Raw genomic sequence first — 22,735 nt, 5'->3', positions numbered from 1 at the left:
TTTCACCTTGGCTGATATTTGTTTAACAATGTTGTTGACAATGGAAGCAACCTAAGATGTGATCTTGTTTGCCACATCAAAGCAAAAACAAAGTCATTTGCACAAGCTAAAAGTGGAGCTGGATAACTCGTGTCTGAGTTCTTGCAAGATGTATGAAGGATTTGCAGAATTATGAACTGAAATACATCTCCCCCACTTCCCTCCTACCTTCCAAGAGTTGTGCAAAACAGCTTGCTTATGCTTTCAGAGTAATTTAATAATATCACCTAAATCAGTGTTGGTATTCTTTCTTAAACCAGTCCGTTGTTCCGTGGTCTGTTCTTACCGTTGCTACTTGTTCGCTATACAGATTCCTCAGGAGGCAGACAAGATGACTTGGCATCCCCATACCACCAAGAACTTGCCACAGTTTGTTATGATCCACACAGTCAAAGGCTTTAGAATAGTCAATAAAACAGAAATAGATGTTTTTCTGGAACTCCCTGGCTTTCTCCATTATCCAGCAGATATTGGCAATTTGGTCTCTAGTTCCTCTGCCTTTTCTAAACATCTGGCAATTCTCGCTCCATGAATTGCTGGAGTCTACCTTGCAGGATCTTGAGCATTACCTTGCTGGCATGTGAAATAAGTGCCACTGTACGATAGTTGGAACATCCTTTAGTGTTTTCCTTTTTTGAGAGCTGGACCATAAGGAAAGCTGAGTGAAGGAAAATAGATGCTTTTGAACTGTGGTGTTGGAGGAAAATTCTGAGAGTGCCTTGGACTGCAAGAAGATCAAACCAGTCCATACTCCAGGAAATAAAGCCAGACTGCTCACTTGAGGGAATGGTATTAAAGGCAAAACTGAAGTACTTTGGCCACCTAATGAGAAGACAGGATACCCTGGAGAAGAGGCTGATGCTAGGGAAAGTGGAAGGCAAAAGGAAGAGGGGCCGACCAAGGGCAAGATGGAGGGATGATATTCTGGAGGTGACGGACTTGACCTTGGGGGAGCTAGGGGTGGCGACGGCCGACAGAAAGCTCTGGCGTGGGCTGGTCCATGAAGTCACGAAGAGTCGGAAGCGACTGAACGAATAAACAATAAAGAATCCATTTGGACGAAGGGCGGTCTAGAAATTTTAAAAGTAAATAAATAAATTAAACACCTAGATTCAGCTGCCTTCAACTCTGCTTTGGTATCTGCAGAGCAAGGAGATACTCTTTTACCGTCTGCTTTTGTGTCAACACAGCTCACCAAAAGGGGTTTCAAAGAGAGGTTTAATACACTCAGAAGGCTAAAACCGCTCTCTCCTCCGCCAAAGTGACAATAGCGTGGGAAGGCTAAATGACATCTGGCATTTCACAATGCAAGATTCATTGCTGAATGTTAGCAGAAGCTTCTTTTTTAAATGGATTGCCCAATAGCAGAAGTACTACAGGACTCTGCTATTGACAGCTGGCATGTTTCTAGCTTTCTCCAGGATGACAATGACCTTATCCCTGTAAGCTTTCTGAAGATTTAGCCCGCACAAGAGAAGACTTAATGGCATCCCGTTTGAAAGGCCACACGGAGAGAAGAAGCATGGGGCTTGGGGTATTTATAGAGCACCATTGAAGTACCTGGCACTTTACAAAGTACGTGAGCAAAGCAAAAAGGAATAAGAAGAACAGTATCTGCCCCCAAACAGCTTGCAATTTAAATATAGACAATGGGGCTGCCTAAAAGCCGCCTTTGCCTCGCAGTGGCTGAGAATCGGCGCTGCGTCGGTTATATAGAGCAGCTGCAGCTTCAGAGCCACCGTGGGGAAAAGAGGCAATGCTTTGCTTTAGAAAAGTCAGGGGCTTACCCAACTTTTTTCTTCAGAGCAAGTTTATCATGGCCCTTCCACTGTGTGACCTCGCTTCAGCATTGAGCTGGGTGGGTGGGGGCACTCCCTCCAGCGGTCTGTATTATGCACTGCCACCTCGCAACAGCAAAACTGCGGGGTTTAGTGGCAGAGCAGGGCCAAAGTGGTGCTGTAGAGGCAGGCTTTTGTATCTGGTCACTCAGGGCTTCTTTTGTAACTGGTCAAGAGGGCAGGGCTCCTGCACCTTTAACTGTTGTGATGAAGAGGGAATGTCACCAGGTGTGGCATGCATACAAATGACACCTGCTGAAATTCCTTTTGCAGTACAACTGTTAAAGATACAGGAGCCCGGTCCTCCTTTCCATCTGGTCACCCTATGCCTCACCCCTTTTCCTTCTGCCCCACCCACCGTTAGAATGTGCTCCATCAAGAGCTTCTCTGAAATTGAATTTGGCCCTGGAGCAGAAAGAAGTTCAATAGTTAGGCTCAGTCTCCCAACACACGATCAGAGATCTTAAAGTGGCCATTGTGGAGTGAGCAAACTTCACCAGGAGATTGGGTGAGAGACTGCTGAGTTAGAATCCCTGAATGGGTTCAATTCTACCGCCAGAGGCTTGAATCAGGATAAAGGATTTTTATCACATTGCCCAGTAAATAGCCACAGTTATTGATGGGATCGTCATTTTTTGCATTGAATTTCCTTCCGATCTCACTGCCAGGGCCGGTGCCAGACTATTTTGTGCCCTAGGTAAGGTGAGCTACTTTCACCCCCTGAAAAAAATGCCAACTTGGCTTTTTAAGAACGCATGTTTCCGGGGGAAAATAAGAAGCACAAAACTTGAAACTGCTAAATTTATTTTAAAGTGCAAGAAATACGTCATGCCAATTATAACAAACAAATTGGAAAGGAACGTCGATGGGTCTAAAATGCATTTTTTAATAGGAATATCACCTCCAAATCATCCTCCCAACTCTCTCTCGCGCACACACACGCACATTCCGCATCACTCACTCCAAACAAACACACGCATGAACACATGCATTCACTCAAAGACCCCGTGCACCCCATTCACCCATACATATTCTCTCTCTCTCTCTCTCTGTTCTGGAAGTCCGAACGTGGAGCTGCCCCACCCCCACCCCAGCGTCCCTGGCTTCGCTTTGGCTGGGCGGGTGCGGGGCGCCGTCTCGCCCGACCAGGCCCAGCTGAATCCTCGGGCCGGCCTGGCTCACAGCCAACGCGCGTGAGTGCTGCGCTGTGCCCGGCGCCCCTCTTAGCTTGGCACTCTAGGCGGCCGCCTGAGTGGCCTCTATGGTAGCACCAGCCCTACTCACTGCTTACATTTTCTGCCACCTCCACCACCACCATGTGTATAAAATATTCATAATATACTACAGTGGCCAGAGACAAAAGAGGGCAGGGCTCCTCCAGCTTTAACTGTTGTGTTCAAGAGGGAATTTCACCGTGTGTTGCATGCATACAAATGACCCCTGCTGAAATTCCCTTTGCAATACAACTGTTAAAGATGCAGGAGCCCGGTCCTCCTTTCCGTATGGTCACCCTAGGCTGAACCACTAGGAGGGCGATGCCAAAATTGTAGCCTGTCTGAGACCTTTTGTAGCACAGCTGCCAAGCAAGAAGGCTAGCTTTCCAGGGAAGGATGCCATGGGCACGTATTGCACTGTGGAGGAAATTTGTTTTTCTTGGGGTAGCCCCACAAAAACAACTTCACCAATGGGAAATGTACCTGTCAAAGAGATTATCACTTTACCTGATTGGCTACTGGCTCTTATTCTTTCTAGGAAACTAGCTGTGAGTGTGTACATAGGGATAAGTAAAGGGCATTCCACAAAGGGATGCAATTACACACATTTCTAACAGCTTTCTTTAAAATAATACATTTGCTATGTGCTTCCCACTCCCCAGAATGGTGAAAAGTCCAAAGATAAATGCTACTTGCTTAGGTTTCTGTTGGACAAGACAGAACACTGGGGACCTGTCATGTGTTTATAATAGCTGTTTTATGTGCAAATATACAAGCACAGCATGGTGGAAACTAATGGACTCCTACAGCACACAGCATAACTGCTAATCCTGCTTTAGACTTCCCCCAAAGCAACGTTGTGCATTCTCTAGGCTACTTCTATTCCAGTTTGTATGTACGAGGATGATCAGGGGTCTGGAAACAAAGCCCTATGAGGAGAGACTGAAAGAACTGGGCATGTTTAGCCTGGAGAAGAGAAGACTGAGGGGAGACATGACAGCAGTCTTCAAATACTGAAAAGGTTGTCAGACAGAGGAGGGCCAGGATCTCTTCTCGATCCTCCCGGAGTGCAGGATGCGGAATAATGGGCTCAAGTTACAGGAAGCCAGATTCCAGCTGGACATCAGGAAAAACTTCCTGACTGTTAGAGCAGTATGACCTAGGGAGGTTGTGGGCTCTCCCACACTAGAGGCCTTCAAGAGGCAGCTGGACAGACATCTGTCAGGGATGTATTATTATTATTATTATTATTATTATTATTATTATTATTATTATTATTATTATTATTTTATTTAGCACCAACAATGTACTTGGTGCTGTACAAAATATACAAATAAAACAGCGATACCCTGCCTCTAAGCTTACAATCTAAAATCACATTAAAACACATGAAGGGGGGGAAGGGGTTCACAAAGCAGAAATAAGAGAATAATCATAGTAATAAGAACAGTTAAGATGGATTCCTGCATGGAGCAGGAGGTTGGACTTGATGGCCTCATAGGCCCCTTCTGACGCCACTATTCTACGATTCTATACTCATCCACATTCAAACAGGACCTAGATAGCTTTCAGTCCGTCCCTCACCTCAAACTCTGATGGGTGTCGTATTCCCAAGGCTGGAGATAGGCTCCAGAATATTCAGGCCATTAAAAAGCATCAAAGCTTTTTCGTTAAACCCATGGTAAACTCATTCACGCTGAGACAAGCAAACTCATAACGGTGTAAAATCTGATTGTAAATAAGGTGGAATGGGGGGGGGGGAAATCCTGGGAGACGGTGAGCAAACACTAGAATCATCTTATGTATTTTTTTTAATTCATGGTTTGTGTGTGTGTGTGTGAATTTATGTTTATTTTCTTCTCCCCTTCTGTTTCAGAAGAAAAACTTGAGATGGCTAGTACACAAAGTGTAGTTCCAGCAAATCAAAGGCCGGGGCTTTGCTTCCTGTCGCTCTCAACAACCAGTTCACAAGTCATAAACAACTCAAGGTTTGTTGACTATGGATTGTCAAAAATGATTAATGGCCACCTGCCTGCTCCCACTTCAATAAACAACCCAGGGATGCTCTGTTCCTGGGTTGTTTATTGCAAAGTCCAAACCCAGAAATCTGGGCTGTTGAGGAAGAGAACCTGTGCCCTTCGGGTTTGTTACAGGCAATGGAGGCTGGTGGCTCCGATGTCAGTGGGGCGATGAATCCGCTCCGAGTTTCACTTTGAACCAGTCAGAATTCTACAGGAGCTATCCAAGGTGTGAAGCACCTTCTTTAGAGTTCTGACTGTTTCAGAGTGAAACCCGGAGTGGATTCATTGTCCCACTGACATTGGAGCCACTAGATTCCACTGGTTACAACAAGTGACCGCTGCCCTCTTCTGGATGGATCTGCAACAGCATCAAATTGAGTCTGCGGTCCCCATCTTTCTCCCTTCCACACCCCACAAGCTGTTGCAGGTGAGAGACAGGGAGAGAAATAGCGAGCTGGGGCAGGCAACCAAATGCCGTTTAAGATTCCAGTTCTTGATCTGTTAAGAACGTTGACCACATCCTTTGTGAGGCCAGGGAAACATTTAGCTTAAGATAAAGTGCACTTTTCTCATTGAGATTCTGAGCTGTGAAACAGCATAACGTAAGAAATGGGTGATGGAAGCTAGGAAAAGCCCACCCCTTGTTGGGGGGGGGGGCGAATAACAGGGTCATCAACTCTGGATAAAATGCCCTGTGCCGCTCATCTGCCTTTAACAACTTCATCTGCAAAAATCAACAGGTGGCCGGTTGAGTGGGGCTATGAAGAGGGCAGTAGTCCCCCATTTTGTGAAAAGGGTCAGCACTTCTAGGGTGACCATATGGAAAAGAGGACAGGGCTCCTGTATCTTTAAATGTCGTATAGAAAAGGGAATTTCAGCAGGTGTCATTTGTATATATGGGGAATCTGGGGAAATTCCCTCTTCATCACAGCAGTTAAAGCTGCAGGAGCCCTGCCCTCTTTTTTATCTGGTCACTCTAGTATAGCTCCTGCTGCTTTAACGGTTGTGATGAAGAGCGCAGTTCACCAGGTTCTCCATATATACAAATGGCACCTGCTGAAATTCCCTTTTCTACGCAACTTTTAAAGATACAGGAGCCCTGTCCTCCTTTCCATAGGGTTACCCTACTTTGGATCATTCCTTTAGGGTTCTGGCTGGTTCTGACTGAAACCCAGATTGGATTTACAGCCCCACCGAAATTGGAGCCACCAACCTCCACTGAATAAAAATGGGGCTGTTATTTCTCATGAGGCATCTGTTCAGGGTGACCACATGAAAAGGAGGACAGGGCTCCTGTATCTTTGACAATTGCATAGAAGTATGGGATATAGCTATTAATGATAAATTGACTTGTAATATTAAATGGAGAAGAGCTATAGCTAAAACAAATGATTTTGAAGGAATTTGGAAACAGTTCCTAATATTTGTGTTTTTTAAGGGAAGTGGGAAATCACCAGCAGAAGAAACTATGAGATTTTGGAATCAGGAATGAGATCCCGAGGTGGGGGGGTGCACTTATATGTTAAGTTTGATTATGTTATGTAGTTAGGATATTATGTATTCAACATTTATCTAGTATGTTGTTGTTGTTTTTTATTAACTGTAGTCAACATTTATTCAACATGTATGTTGTTGTTGTTTTTTGTATTGCAATGATGTATGTTTAATTAATGTGAAAAGCAATAAAAAAAATTAAAAAAACAATTGCATAGAAAAGGGAAATTCAGCAGGTGTCATTTGTATGCATGCAAAACCAGGTAAAATTAACAACAGTTAAAACTGCAGGAGCCCTGCCCTCTTCTATATCTGGTCACTCTAGTATAGCTCCTGCAGCTTTAACTGTTGTGATGAAGAGGAAATTTCCCCAGGTTCCCCATATATACAAATAACACCTGCAGAAATTCCCTTTTCTATGCAACTGTTAAAGATACAGGAGCTCAGTCCTCCTTTTCATAGGGTCACCCTATCATTGGGTCTGCAAGGCCACTCCTGCAAAGACGGAATGCCATACTTGGAATGGCTAACTATCCCTAAATATAGCAAGGCATTAGCAAGGTTCAATGTTCTCCCCTCCAAGCTATTAGAAATAAGATTCAAGAAAATCCAATGAAAAATAGATGCTGTCCCTGCAATAAGGCCGAGGTGAAGTCCATCTTGCATGTCCTACTCCACTGCAGCTATTACCAAGAGGCAAGGAAAGACTTAATACGTCCTATTATAAAGTGTTTTCCTGGTCGCTCTTCTGAGTCTCTTATGATTATTTTACTCCCAGGGACCAATAAGTCTATTAAAGAGCAAGTGGCCAAATGTCTGAACTCGCTCTTCGCATTAGACCACTCGTGGGTGTTTGATCATTTCTCTAAATCTATTGATTAGCATTTTTACAGCTTTTGTATCCTTCCTTTTCACCATCATGTATTTTTATTAATGTGTGTGTACTTACATGCTATTATAATGGTCTGATGGCTGAAAATAAAGGTTGATTGACTACTGCAACATGTTATCTATGGGGCTGCCTTTAAAAATAATCCAGAAATTGCAGTTGATCCAAAATAAGGCACTATGAGCTTTATCACACCAGCGTTATACTGTGCAATCACTGCGAATTGCATGCAAAGGACTCTGAAGTTTTCCACCTTATAATCTGCTTTGATTGTGAAGTACTCCCATGCAGCCTGCCTTAATTGTGCAATAAAGCCAAAAGATTCACCGTATTTAGCCCCTACTTTTTGAGCGTATCTTCCGAGTCGCCGCTGGGGTGCAGGAGCAGGATTTTAAAGAAATGCTTACATCTTCATGAGCTTTAAAGATAACGACACCAAAATTGGCACAGTAATAGATATTAGGGAGAGCTTTAAGCATACCAAGTTTGAATTGCATCGGGTCATCCGTTGATTTTTTAATGATTTTTTTACATTTCCCCCCTTCAACTCACTTCCTGGTATGCAAAGGATCGCTGTCGCCCGGTAGCAAAATCAACAACAACCGTGAAAGCTTAGCGCTATGGGGATAATCCGAGGGAAGTAGGGTATGTGGGATGGAGCTTAAAGTTTACAAATGCTGGGACTGGGTGTTTCGATCATATCACACCGGGGGATTTATCAGCTGCATTGACTCCCAGTCCGTTTCTGGGCACAATTTAAAGTGCAGTTTTTAAACTTTAATGATTTGGGACTGGATCTTTAATGGACTGGGGCTGCAATCTTTATAATACGCTTACCTGAATCTTAATATCCTTTTCAAAGGCTTTGTACCATGTGCCCCACCAAGTGAAGAGAAACAGGAGACTACTATGGGGGGAAGTCTTCTCAGTGGTAGCACCCTGCCTAAGGAATAACCCCCCCCATACAAAGACTCATCTGGTGCCTTTTTTGTCATCTTCTCAGCACCAGGTGAAGACCTTTCTATCCACCCAAACCTTTTAAACAATTTTGGACTTTAAAAACAAAACACTGAACAAATCTCTAAGATCTGAGAAGTAATTAGTCTCCTTTTTCTGCTGCTAAAAAGGAATATTTGGGGGCTGCATTTTACTGTTTTTGTTGCATTTTAATCGCTCTCCTGTGTAAGCCTCTAAAAGAACACGTTGATGGGCAGACATATAATGGTAAATAAATAAATAGTAGTGCAATGACATATTTTACCACTAGAGGACTTGAATCCTTTGCAGATTTTTCTTGTTTCACTTGCACTTATCTGTATCAATTTGTATTGTTCTAGTGTGACCATATGGAAAGGAGGACAGGGCTCCTGTATCTTTAACAGTTGTATAGAAAAGGGGATTTTAGCAGGTGTCATTTGTATGCGTGCAGCACCTGGAGAAAGTCCCTCTTTATCACAACCATTAAAGCTGCTGGAGCCCTGCCCTCTTTTGTAGCTGGCCATTGTAGTATAGCTCCTGCAGCTTTAACAGTTGTGATAAAGATCCCACTTTTCCCCAGACATTACCACATTAAAAGTGGTTCTTTTAATAACAGGATTTCCAGGGGATAGCTTGTGATGCATCCTGTTCATAGAATCATAGAATAGCAGAGTTGGAAGGGGCCTACAAGGCCATCGAGTCCAACCCCCTGCTCAATGCAGGAATCCACCCTAAAGCATCCCTGACAGATGGTTGTCCAGCTGCCTCTTGAAGGCCTCTAGTGCGGGAGAGCCCACAACCTCCCTAGGTAACTGATTCCACCGTCGCACTGCTCTAACAGTCAGGAAGTTTTTCCTGATGTCCAGCCGGAATCTGGCTTCCTTTAACTTGAGCCCGTTATTCCGTGCCCTGCACTCTGGGAGGATCATTGACGATGTCAGCTCAAAGCATGTGTTTGCCTCTCTCCACCCAGGTAATGCAGCCCAGAGAAGCAGGAAGCACAAAGGTCTGGGTAAGCAACGCGATTTCCCCTGAATGTAGAGATGCTCAGACCCAAACCCTTCATATCTCTTGCTCCAGCACTGAAGAATCTGTGTGGAAGAGACCGGGCAGTTTAATTATGTGTCATCTGATGTTAGCCATTGTGATATCAGTTAGGAAATGCAATATAGGTATTATTAGTATGTGATAAAAGGATCAGCACTGTGTATTGGTTAGACTCTCCTTCGCCAACCTAGTGACCTCCAAATAAGTGGGACCAGTAGAGGCTGGTGGCTCCAATGTCAGTGAGGCGGCGAATCCGCTCCGGTTTTCAGTCAGAACCAGTCAGAATTCTAAAGGCAGTCAGAACTCCAAAGGACCTCCTTTAGAGTCCTGACTGGTTCTGACTGAAACCTGTAACGGATTCAGTGCCCCACTGACATTGTAGCCACCAGCCTTCACTGAGTGAAGCTACAACTCCAAGTATCCCCCAACCAGTATGGGCAAGGCTGGAGTAGTAGACTATTTAGTAGTGTTGGGAGGCAGCCACAAAGGTCCCTGGGTCAGTAATTTTCTCTCAGTATAGCATACCTGAGAGGGTTTTTGTGAGGGAATTCATGCCACCCTGAGCTCCTTGGGAGTAGGGGTTGGGTCATCTATTGCAATAAAAGAACGTCTGTTTTTCCGACCATCACTGCTATAATCTTTGTAAATCGCCCACAGAGCTTCAACGATGGGGCGGTATATAAATGTAATGAAGAAGAAGAAGACCGTGAAACCTACATACTTGAAATATGGCATACATACCAAGTGAAGCCTAGGGGTGTGCACTTTGGGGTATTTTTTTAAAAGGATTAACGGGTTTAAATTAATTTAAATATGTCCATGTGGTTTAAGCCTATAATAACTTCCTTCAGCCACTAGGGGAAGACTTTCCTAACCAGCACATTGCTTTACAATCAAGACAGTTTGATGCTGGTGGACAGAGTTTCATGGTTGCTCTCTTCCACCCTGCTGTAGGGCAGCCGTCCTCAGGGAAATAGATTGGCCAGATGTCAGGTGACTATGGAGGTGTCTTATGGAGGTGACTATGGAGGTGTCTTATGGTAGGGGCAGTGCCTAGAGGTGCAAGTGGCCATGGCATCACTCAGACCAATTCTGACAGCTGAGTGTGTTTCCTGGAAAGTTTCACTGCATCAAACTAAGGATGATTACAGGCCCATTTGCTAGTAAATAAATAAAAAGTTGGTGTGTGCATGAAGTTAGATCATTCCCACATGAATATATTTATACAGAACTTTTAACTATATTGCCTTTTTTAACTATATATATATATATATATATATATATATATATATATATATATATATTCATAGAACCGTAGAGTTGGAAGGGCCTATAAGGCCATCGAGTCCAACCCCCTGCTCAGTGCAGGAATCCATCTTAAATAGGGTGACCATATGAAAGGGCTGGTACCATAGAAAAGGGAGTTTCAGCAGGTACCATTTGTATGTATGCAGAACCTGGTGAAATTCACAACAGTTAATGCTGCAAGAGCTCTACTAGAGTGACCAGATACAAAAGAGGGCAGGGCTCCTGCAGCTTTAACTGTTGTTAATTTTACCTGGTTCTGCATGCGTACAAATGACACCTGCTGAAATTCCTTTTTCTATGCAACTGTTAAAGATACAGGAGCCCTGTCCGCCTTTTCATATGGTCACTCTACCTTAAAGCATCCCTGACAGATGGCTGTCCAGCTGCCTCTTGAATGCCTCTAGGGTGGGAGAGCCCACCACCTCCCTAGGTCATTGGTTCCATTGTCATACCACTCTAACAGTCAGGAAGTTTTTCCTGATGTCCAGCCAGAATCTGGCTACTTGTAACTTGAGCCCGTTATTCCATGTCCTGCACTCTGGGAGGATCGAGAAGAGATCCTGGCCCTCCTCTGTGTGACAACCTTTCAAGGACTTGAAGAGTGCTATCATGTCTCCCCTCAATCTTCTCTTCTCCAGGCTAAACATGCCCAGTTCTTTCAGTCTCTCTTCACAGGGCTTTGTTTCCAGACCCCTGATCATCCGCGTTGCCCTCATCTGAACCCCCTCCAGCTTGTCTGCATCCTTCTTGATTTGTGAAGAAATAATGAATGACATATGTTGGTGAATGCTGACTGGTTCCCACCGCTCTGGTCGCCTGTGTGAGAAGTAGTCCATTTAAAAGTTCTATTAAAAGCTTTAAAACCCAAACAAACACTTCCTCAGAGGTGGAGAGTGTTCACTTCCACAGCCTCTCTTTGATGCTGAACCAAACCTGCTGTGCATTTCAGAAGCTTCCAGAAACGGCTTCTCAACACACCAAAGAGCTGGGTTTGGAGGGGATTTGGGGTGGGGTGGGGGAGCCTCTGCTCTGCTTTCCGCTGGGTGGCAGCAGCTCCTCTTCTGAAGGGAACATTTCTCTCCTGCAGTGCAACGATTTCTATAGCAGCTGGGTTTACCTCACCGAGACGGCAGGGAAGAGAAAAGGAACATGGCGGGTTTGCCAAGCTAAATCGGGGTGGTGGGTGGTGGGTAGTGGAGAGGGAGGGAGGAACCAGGTTGCCATCTTGGGCTGGGTTTGTATTTATTCTGCTTTCTGCCTATGATCCGAGGGGGCTCTATTAACCAGCTCTTATCAAATCCATCACCCTGTTTTATCCCTACTTTGTGGATGCCTTGCTGAAATTCTGCTAATGTTGAGTTGCTACTGCTGCCGTTCTTCAGGGTTTAGTTCTCTGCCCAGAAGCTAGGGTGGCCCTATGAAAAGGAGGACAGGGCTCCTGTATCTTTAACAGTTGCATAGAAAAGGGAATTTCAGCAGGTATCATTTGTATATATGGAGAACCTGGTGAAATTCCCTCTTCATTACCACAGTTAAAGCTACTTGTGAACAGTTGGTCCAAGCTTCTTGCCAGGAAGGCAGCTTCAATCGGTCTCTCCTCTTCCCTCCTCCTTAATCTGGGCTTGAATTTTGCTTTGAAATCTGTTAAACAAAGACTGTGGGATATAGTCTTCTGCGACTTACGCGCTCGCTCTCATGTTTCTTGCTCTCCCAGTGCATTGCATGTTCGTTACGTTGGTCCTCTTCAGCTGGCTGACTATCTAAAGAACCTGTCGGTGGCTAAATATCGTATTGCCTTCTCCAAGGCCAGATGCAATGTTTATTCTACTGAATTACTTCAGGGCAGATATGCTGGTGTCCCTTATCAGGAACGATGGTGCCCCTGTAGGAACATGGGAGTGGAGACGATGGAGCATATCCTTCTGTCCTGTAGCTTTTATAATCAGGCCTGCCATCTTATGATCACCCCATTGTTGAGTAAACTGTCCAGAAGTTCAGACAAATTTCATGTTAAGTTTCTGTTGGAAGATAAGTCCTCAAGAATAACTTTGGCTGTTGCTAAATTTTTTACTGTGGCGGCCAGGATCAGAGCTCTCTATGTATTAGACATAAGTTGATAATAGCTCTAACTGTATGATTTCATGTTTGATTCTTGTTCTTTGTTTTTTTCATGGATCTATGGATTGCAATAAAGAAGTATGTAGTTAAAGCTGCAGGAGCTATACTAGAGTGACCAGATTTAAAAGAGGGCAGGGCACCTGCATCTTTAACTGTTGTGCTCAAGAGGGAATTTCACCAGGTGTTGCATGCATAAAAACGACCCCTGCTGAAATTCTCTGTACAATACAACTGTTAAAGATGCAGGAGCCCAGCCCTCCTTTTCATAGGGTCACCCTACAGAAGCTTGAGATCTTCACAGAATAATCCTAGACCCACACGGAAGATATGCCAATGCCGCACTGTTGATACAGCTGCTGTATCCAACACACTACCAGAAAATAATAATAATAATAATAATAATAATAATAATAATAATAATAATAATAATAATAATCACTACCAGTGACCATCAATCAGGAACTGTACCAGAGACAAAACCCATGCTGCCCCTATCCCAGGGCGGTCTGACAACATATTTCTGTAAATGAAGTTCTCAAAGAAGTGAAAGTGACCGTTCGGGCTCTTTCATGATCCATTTTAAACAGGCAGTTCCACTGAGAAAAAAATTGAATGTTTAACTACATCTGAGACCTGGTTATTATCCCTCCCACATATCCAATCTCTCAACTTGCTAGCAAGATCCTGGGGATGAGTTCGCCCATTCCAGGTAAAAAAACTTTACTCACAATATAATCTTGCATATAATATGGAGGTACAGCGTATGGTTTCAAACCAGTTTGTTCGGTCTATTTGCGTTCTATAACACTGGTAGGAACAACACAACTGCTCCAAGCAATGGTGGCAGGTCAGCAAGAGGTGGGGGAGGAGCAAAAGGAAGAAATCACAGGAAGCCACACTGTAGACCATAGAGATCCTAAGGCTAACTGTGGTCAAAATTCTCATGAATGAACTAATTGCAACACTTCCCCTTCCAGAAACTTGCAGACCAGGTTGCAATATTGCCAACAGTCTGTCTCTACCCTGAGGAGGGGAGAGGGAGTCCTTGAGGATACTGCAGTATATATCTCAGTAACTTATTTTGACAGGCCTCCAGCACCTTCAGGTTGTTGGGCCTTAACTCCCAAATCTCAATACCATATTGGATCTGAGCACCCCATTTTCCAAGGAACATTTTGAATGCTGGGACCACCAACCTACCTCCCTAGAGTAGAAAAATTTCAAGAGAGTCTGAGTTGTCTTCAGCGCTATTATTTCAATGTCCTGGAGTTGAGTCTTCCAAGAATCCATCTCATAGAATCATAGAATAGCAGAGTTGGAAGGGGCCTACAAGGCCATCGAGTCCAACCCCTTGCTCAATGAAGGAAAATCCACCCTAAAGCATCCCTGAAAGATGGTTGTCCAGCTGCCTCTTGAAGGCCTACAAGAGCCCACAACCTCCCTAGGTAACTGATTCCATTGTCGTACTGCTCTAACAGTCAGGAAGTTTTTCCTGATGTCCAGCTGGAATCTGGCTTCCTTTAACTTGAGCCCATTATTCCGTGTCCTGCACTCTGGGAGGATCGAGAAGAGAACCTGGCCTTCCTCTGTGTGACCACCTTTTAAGTATTTGAAGAGTGCTATCCTGTCTCACCTCAATCTTCTCTTCTCCAGGCTAAACATGCCCAGTTCTTTCATTCTCTCTTCATAGAGCTTTGTTTCCAGAACCCTGATCATCCTGGTTGCCCTCCTCTGAACACGCTCCAGCTTGTCTGCGTCCTTCTTGAATTGTGGAGCCCAGAACTGGACACAATACTCTAGATGAGGCCTAACCAGGGCCGAAAAGAGAGGAACCAGTACCTCACGTGATTTGGAAGCTATACTTCACCAAAGCCCAGTGGTGTAGTGGAGGCAGGACTTGCAAAAACATTGTGCAGAAACTTTTTTTATTAGCAAGGTCACACTGACTCTGAATTCCCTCTTGAGCTTAGCTGCAATCCTTACAGTAGCTGTAGGGAAATGAGTTTTCCCAGCAAAAATATGTGAAGTATTTTTTGGGTGGCGTGGTCTTGAAGGGGCAATTCAGACCCATTAGCTTTACAAAATACCTGCTTCTAGCAGATTAAAACTCCTATGGATCAACACTGCAGCCTACATTTTTGGCCTCTCCTTGTGGGCATGGCCATGGCCATGGGGACCATCCATGACGAGCATTTGCACTTTGAAATTCACCACTACTTGTGCGTCCAATCTACCCCATCCCCAATATCTTGCTTGGTAGGCCAGACCTGCTAAGTAACATCCCCAGCAGAACCCATTGCTCCTTCCCTTTCAACTGTGTAACCCGTTCGCCCTTACTTGACCCTGCCTTCACACAAGCATGTAAACAAACTAGGGAGGAAAAGCCTCCTGTTATGCCTGAATTCAGGATAATGGTTAAGTGCACGCAGACAAGTCAGGATTCATAAGGACACATCCATTGCACAAATGGAGATTAAATACCCATGCTATCGAGCAAGTATCATCGTATCGCTATCTGGGTATTCTTTTCTCAGCTTCAGGAGGCTGGGATGCCCATTTTAAAGCCTTGAAATTAAAGACAAACCAGCAATTAAATGGACTATTGAGGTTCTAGCACACAAGGGGAGATTACCAAATCAACCCAATGCTAACCTTGTTGAAATCAAAACTTATACCTCAGTTTGTGTATGGAGGAGAATTATGGGCTCCAAAATCCTCATACAACATGGAAATGTTTCAAAATAAATTGTTAAGGACAATTCTGGGTGTAACAAGCTGCACTCCTGCTTCATTCTTACACTCAGAAACCAGCATAAAAGCAGTCAAATCTATCACTGCCATTAGGGCCTTTAATTACTGGCTCAAGATTTATTTTTTCCCCTCCAACCAGATTACCTAAATTGTGTCTTTTAGAGCAAACGAGAGCCAATTCATCAAATACATCATCCTGGTTTCAGAAATTGATTCCTCAAATTCATTATTACCTCTGCCAAAACCACACTGTTCAAGGTATATCCCTATTGTGTGTGCTTACAACTTCCTGCCGTCAAGTAATTCAACCCCCACAGTTGAACACAGCGATAGGGGATAATTGAGTCACAGTCAGAAAGCAAGTACTATCCTTCATGCAGAGCAAATAATTCAAGGAACTGAGCCACACTAAAGACTACAGGGGGCTGTCTATATGCACCGGACGCTGAGCGGTGCAGCTGCGTCGATTATACGATGCAGCAGCCACCTCACAGCCATCAAGGGGCTTTTCCATGAAGCTGTGAAGCAAAAAAAGTCTGCGACTTACCCTAACTTCTTTCTCCGGAGCAAGGTGACTATGGTGCATCTGCTGTCAATCCTTGCTCCAGTCGCAGCGAATGCGGGGCCAGGAGGATGATGACCCCTGATTGGCCACTGTCCACCCAGGCAGAAATCCTACACTTTTGCTGCAGCATCAGGATTAGCTGCTGCCACCCTGTTGCAGCAAAAGCGCAGGGTTTTACTTATCGCGGTAGCAACCTGCTGCCATATAGGTAGCCCCCAGATTAAATCACAGATATGCACTATGTGGTCAAAGGATGTAGGGAACATAAACACATTAACACCTTTCCTTGCTGGTTACATGCAAGGCAACAAGATTCAAACTGATACCTAGGTCCAGATTCTCTCTCTCTCTCTCTCTCTCTCTCTCTCTCTCTCTCTCTCTCTCTCTCTCTCTCTCTCTCTCTCTCTCTCTCTCTCTCTCTCTCTCGGATGAGCCTGACCTTGACAGGGAGGAAAATAAAGGAAGAACTGCAGCTCAAGGGTAGAGCATGTACTTTGTATGCAGAAGATCCCAGGTTCAATTTTCCAGCTTAAAACAAACAAAGAAATAAACAGACCAGGGAGCAGGTGATGGGAAACTCCCTTTTCCTGAGACCCTGGGAAGCTGCTCCAGTCAGGATAAAGTAGAAAACATTGGGCTTGATGAGCAATCGGGCTGATCAGGTGCTTCCAAATGAGGCTTTTTATTACACCGTTGTCATGCCTCATTCACAGAATTTTACTGGGGATCCAGATGTTATCATCGTCTATGTGTCACCCTCCTGGGTCTTCTTCCTCCATCTCCTCTTCCTTTTTCTTCTTGAAGAAAATCAGTGAAGGGGCAACAGAGGGGTTGCTGCACAATGCTTTTTGACTGTTAGTGCTGGCATCCCTCCATCTGCAAGCACCCAAAGACTATGGATGTTCCTCTGTTCCATTTACTGGCTGCAGGCTGCTCCTCCGGACGTTCGCGTTTGTGGCTGGGCTATTGCCCGTGGCTCTTTTCTCCTTGGAGGGCAGGTGGGTGCTGGACTGGCAACGGTGCTGAGGCAGCTTGGATAAGCCAGTAAGCATAGCTCCTTACTTAAGAACATCAGAAGAGCCCTGCAGGATTCAGAGGAGGACAACCAGGATGATCAGGGGTCTGGAAACAAAGCCCTGTGAAGAGAGACTGAAAGAACTGGGCATGTTTAGCCTGGAGAAGAGAAGATTGAGGGGAGACATGATAGCACTCTTCAAATACTTAAAAGGTTGTCACACACAGGAGGGCCAGGATCTCTTCTTGATCCTCCCAGAGTGCAGGACACGGAATAATGGGCTCAAAGGAAGCCAGATTCCAGCTGGACATCAGGAAAAACTTCCTGACTGTTAGAGCAGTACGACAATGGAATCAGTTACCTAGGGAGGTTGTGGGCTCTCCCACACTAGAGGCCTTCAAGAGGCAGCTGGACAACCGTCTGTCAGGGATGCTTTAGAGTGGATTCCTGCATTGAGCAGGGGGTTGGACTCGATGGCCTTGTAGGCTCCTTCCAACTCTGCTATTCTATGATTCTATGATCAGACCAAGGGTCCGTCTAGTCCAGCACTCTGTTCACACAGTGGCCCATCAGCTGTCAACCAGGGACAACCTCCCTAGGTAACTGATTCCATTGTCGTACTGCTCTAACAGTCAGGAAGTTTTTCCTGATGTCCAGCTGGAACAAGGCAGATGAACATCAGAAGAGCCCTGCTGGATCAGGCCAAGGGTCCACCTAGCCCATCACTCTGTTCACACAGTGGCCAACCAGCTGTCGACCAGGGACCGACAAAGCAGGACATGGTGCAACAGAACCCTCCTGCCCATGTTTCCCAGCAACTGGTGTACATAAGGAATACTGCTTCTGACACTTTAGGTAGCACATAGCCATCAGGGCTAGTAGCCATTGATAGCCCTCACCCCCAGGAATTTGTCTAACCCCCTTTTAAAGCCATCTAAATTGGTGGCCATCACTACGTCATGAGGTAGCAAATTCCATCGTTTGGCTCTGCACTGTGTGAAGAAGTCCTTCCTTTTATCTGTCCTGATTCTCCCACTAATCAGCTGCATGGGATGAGCCCTTTGAGTTCTAGTATTATGAGAGAGGGAGGAAAAAATGTCTCCCTGTCCACTTTATCCAGACCATGTTTAATTTTGTACCCCCTCTATCATGTCTCCTCTCAGCCTCCTTTTTTCCCCAAGCTAAACCATCCCAGCTGTTGTAGCCTTCCCTCACAGGGGCGTTGCTCCGGCACCTTGATCATTTTAGTTGTCCTTTTCCTTGCCACTCCTAATTCATTTTGCCTCATACTCTCTTGTGGAATTTCCACTCACAACCCTTGTGGGAATCAGCATTCCAGCCCTGCTGAGCTAGCCAGGTTCTTCCTTGGCTGAATTCACTAGGAACATGATTCTGAAAATTATACAAAATGGTGGTGAGAAACCTAGACATAAGGAAAGAAAGCCAACTTTCTGAACCCTTGCCTGTCATTTGGTGCCCAGACACTACAACAATCAACCCAGGATTATTTCTTCTCCTCCACCCACGACCTCTGATTATTGGCAATCCATATATAATTAGGGTGACCATATGGAAAGAAGGACAGGGCTCCTGTATCTTTAACACTTGTCTAGAAAAGGGAATTTCAGCAGGTGTCATTCTTCTGCATGCAGCACCTGCTGAAATTCCCTCTTCATCACAACAGTTAAAGCTGAAGGAGCCCTGCCCTTTTGACCAGATACAAAAGTGGGCAGGGCTCCTGCAGCATTAACTGTGGGGGCGAAGAGGGCATTTCACCAGGTGTTGCATGCATACCAATGACACCTGCTGAAATTCCCTTTTCTAGACAAGTGCTAAAGATACAGGAGCCCTGTCCTCCTTTCCATATAGTTTGGGAACAGGGAGAATGTTTACTTGTACTGTGAACAGCTTTACTTGCAGGTTTCTGCACATCATATGCCTGTTAAAGCCAGAAAAGCAGGTTGAGCTTGTTTTGTTCTGGCTAGTTTCCTTTGGCACTATGAGGTTTATCACACCAGAGTTATACTGTGCAATCACTGCGAATTGCGTGCAAAGGACTCCAAAGTTTTCCAGTTTATAATCTGCTTTTATTGAGAAGTACTCCCATGCATCCTGCTTTAATTGTGCTTCTTAACCAAAAGAAATGCAATATTTTGCTACTAGTTTTCGAGCGGATCATTTGTTGTTTTCCGAGCGGCCACTGGGGCACAGGAGCAGGATTTGAAGAAAAAATAAACAAATGCTTACATTTGCGTAAGCTTTACAGATAAAGACATCAAAATTGGCACAGTAATAGATATTAAGGAGAGCTTTAAGCATACCAAATTTGAATCAGATTGGGTCATCCGTTGTTTTTTAATTTTTTTTTTACATTTCCCCCCTTAAACCGATTTCCTGGTATGCAAAGGACCTAGCCGCCTGGTAGCAACAAGAACGTCAACAGCTTAGCACTGTGGGGGATAATTCGAGGGAAACAGGTACATGGGATGAAGCTCTATATTATCCCAGGACAGACAGTATGAGTGACTCATTTCAGTATGAGTGACTCATTTCATTATCTCAACTAGCATCTCCAGTACTATTCCACTGCTCTTATGTCAATTTCAAGACCCCTTTGCCAGTTATTGGTAAGGCTGCAAACTTACATGGCCCGGGGGTTGGGGACCCCTGCATTAGGGAACTGACTTGTGGGGTGTAACGCCACAGATGGGTGTTTTTGGTTAACAATATCTGGAGCACTACTGGCTCCCCACCCCTCGTTTAGGGGAAAGGAAGTAACTCAGTGGCAGAGCACACATGCTCTGCATGCAGAAGGTCCCAAATTCAATCCCTGCCATTTCTATCTTAAAAATGGTTCAGGTAACAGGTGAAGAGATGATCAGGCCTGATACAAGGCAGGTTTCTATGAACAAGAAACCTAGTGATCTGTTCTGGGAAAGGGACAGAACTCGGTGTCAGAGCTCCTGCTTTGCATAGGCATGCACAGCACATTTCATTAGGGGGACACTGGCCGGAGGAAAGTCTCACAAGGTGCCATTAGCCTTCGGGGAACTCCTCCTGGCCTCTTTGAAATGTGGCTGACGGCAGAGAGGCTGCGAGAAGAGTGATTCCCTTTTTGCTCCAATTTCTGGGAGTCATGGCGTGCAGTTGCAGGCAGCGGCAGCAGAGTCGCTGGAGGGCCTTTTCCACTGCGTCTGGATGCCCCTCTGGATCCCTCCTCAATTCGGCGCTTATTGCTTGAGACATTAGGGTGTGCCTGGGCACACTCGGCACACCCCTTGCACAGCCCTTTGCTGCTTTGTATGCAAAAGGTCACAGATTTAATCCTGGGGGAAGAAAGACTTCTGTCTGAAACTACAGAGACCTACTGTCAGTGGTCCGACTTACTACAAGGCAGCTTCTTATGTCCAGCAGGATCAGGCTAGTGCAGGAATGGGCAATGCACCCCTGCAGCCCTGACAACTCGTTGCTGCTGCCATCAAATTTTGGTGGTGTGGTGGCAGCAGCAAAAAACAAAACAAAACCCCTCCAGGTTCATACTTCAAAATAATGTGTGCAGGGAGTGTGTACTTCGTTGTAATGCAAATTCACACTCCCGTGGGGCTCCCAGGAGCATATTTTTGTATTAAAGCAAGGTGTGCATTCCCCGGGTGCCTTCTTTTAAAGGGAAAATGTGGCTTCTTTGACGCTGCCGAATTTATGTTGAAATCTGGCGACAGCGTTTCGGCAAGGTGGGATTGGAAATTGGACCCTGGCCTCTCTGAAGCTGCTGGTCCCTGGGCTAGTGGCTCACCAGGGCTGAACTATGGTTTGTTCTCTGACAACTTCTGTTGTTCATCAGGGGTGGGCAGACTTCAGGCTTGTCTGCCCACCCCTGAACCCCAAGATTCACCAACCAGAGCCAGACCCAAACTAGGGACTCAAGCAGGTGGAGTTATGCTAAGAATGAAGGAACAAGTTGCCTCAATTGGAACGCATGCTTGGTCAGCCCAGGAATATATGATCAGTACCAGAACTAAACTCACAAAAATCCACTCCTGGTTCCCAGGCTTTTTTGCGCCCTAGGCAAGGTGAGCTGCTTTCACCCACCCCCCCAGATCCCCCCCCAGGTAGGCGGAGACAGGTTACTTGTCCCTCCCCTGAAGTCCTCCTGGCTGAAGTCCTCCTGAAGTCCTTCGATCCGTTCGCCCCCCCCCCCCCGCGTCCCGGCTTGTGTGGCTGGGAGCCCTCAGCCGAAGCCAAGCCGGGAAGCTGGGGGAGGGCAATCAGACGGCTCCACATTCTGACTTTCGGCGTGCGCCAGAAGTCAGAACGTGGAGCCGTTCCTTCCCTCCCCCTAGCGTCCCGGCTTGGGTTTGGCTGGGAGCCCCCAGCTGAAGCCAAGCTGAGAAGCTGGGGGAGGGCGATTAGACAGCTCCATGTTCTGATGTCCGGCACGCACCGGACGTCAGAACGTGGAACCGCCCGTCCCCGCCCCCAGCGTCCCGGCTTGGGTTTGGCTGGGAGCCCCCAGCTGAAGCCAAGCCGGGAAGCTGGGGGAGGGCAGTTAGACGGCTCCATGTTCTGACGTCGGAGGGCGACTTCCGGGGGCGCTTACCTTGGCGCTCTAGGCAGCCGCCTAACTGGCCTCTATGGCAGCACCGGCCCTGCTGGTTCCTCCACCCAGCATTCTTTTTCAACCACCTAATGGGGGATGGGTAGGTTAGTTGTTGCTAGGACTGTGCTCCGCCTCGGACTGAGGCCCTGGATCTGAGCTGAGGCGGGCGGATTCGGCCTGCCTCTGCTCAGTTCCGAGGCGGTTCTGGCGAAGCTAATTGGCTCCAAAGCTTCGGGCCACCTCGGCCCTTTGGAGCCAGCCCTCGGCGGGTCCCTTACCTGATTCCTCCGCCTCGGTGGACGGCGGAGGCACCAGGTAAGTGGGGAAGGGGAGGAGGGGAGCTTACCTGCCTCCGCCATCCGCCACCGCCATCCTTGCATCTGGCACCAGGTAAGAGGGGAAGGGGAGACTTTTCTGGGTGCCGGCTGCGCAGAAAAGTCTGGCTCGCCTCGGAGGGCCCGAATTTCGCTTTGACTTCGGCGCCGAGGTGGAACGGGCAACCCCCGAAGCACCCCCGAGCTGAACCGGGGCTGTTTTGGGGGCTCTGAACCAGCCTCTGAGGCGGATGGGGGTGTGCACAGCCCTAGTTGTTGTAATTGGCAGACAACTGGGATTCAGAAAGCCAAATCACTGCAAATCACCCATCCTGATCAACTTTCTGCCTCCCCATGCTGTAGCCTGTTCATGGTTTTGTCTGCCCAGTTTTTCTTGCATTTACTTTTCTCATGTTGGTAATGCAAATATAAAACTGGCATTGCTTAGAATACATGCCTGCTATTGCACTTTAGCAAACATTCATGTGCACTCAGATGCTCAGGAGTACTTTTAGGATTATATGCTAAATAGCCCAGGTGTGAATCC

General features: G+C 46.0%; 1 protein-coding gene across 1 annotated transcript in view; it reads right to left on the bottom strand.

Moving 5' to 3' along the window:
• FAM174B (family with sequence similarity 174 member B) overlaps window positions 1-22,246 on the bottom strand; it is a 42,982-nt gene extending 20,736 nt beyond the window's left edge. The window contains exon 1 of the mRNA XM_063142659.1: window positions 22,221-22,246. Within this exon, the coding sequence (XP_062998729.1) occupies window positions 22,221-22,246 (26 nt within the window). The remainder of the gene's footprint in view (window positions 1-22,220) is intronic.
• Between the last annotated feature and the right edge of the window lie 489 nt (window positions 22,247-22,735).

Source organism: Elgaria multicarinata, chromosome 16, assembly GCF_023053635.1.
Source record: "Elgaria multicarinata webbii isolate HBS135686 ecotype San Diego chromosome 16, rElgMul1.1.pri, whole genome shotgun sequence".
Taxonomy (NCBI): Eukaryota; Metazoa; Chordata; class Lepidosauria; order Squamata; family Anguidae; genus Elgaria; species Elgaria multicarinata.
Note: the sequence above shows the minus strand (reverse complement) of the source record. Positions and strands in the feature narration are given on the sequence as shown.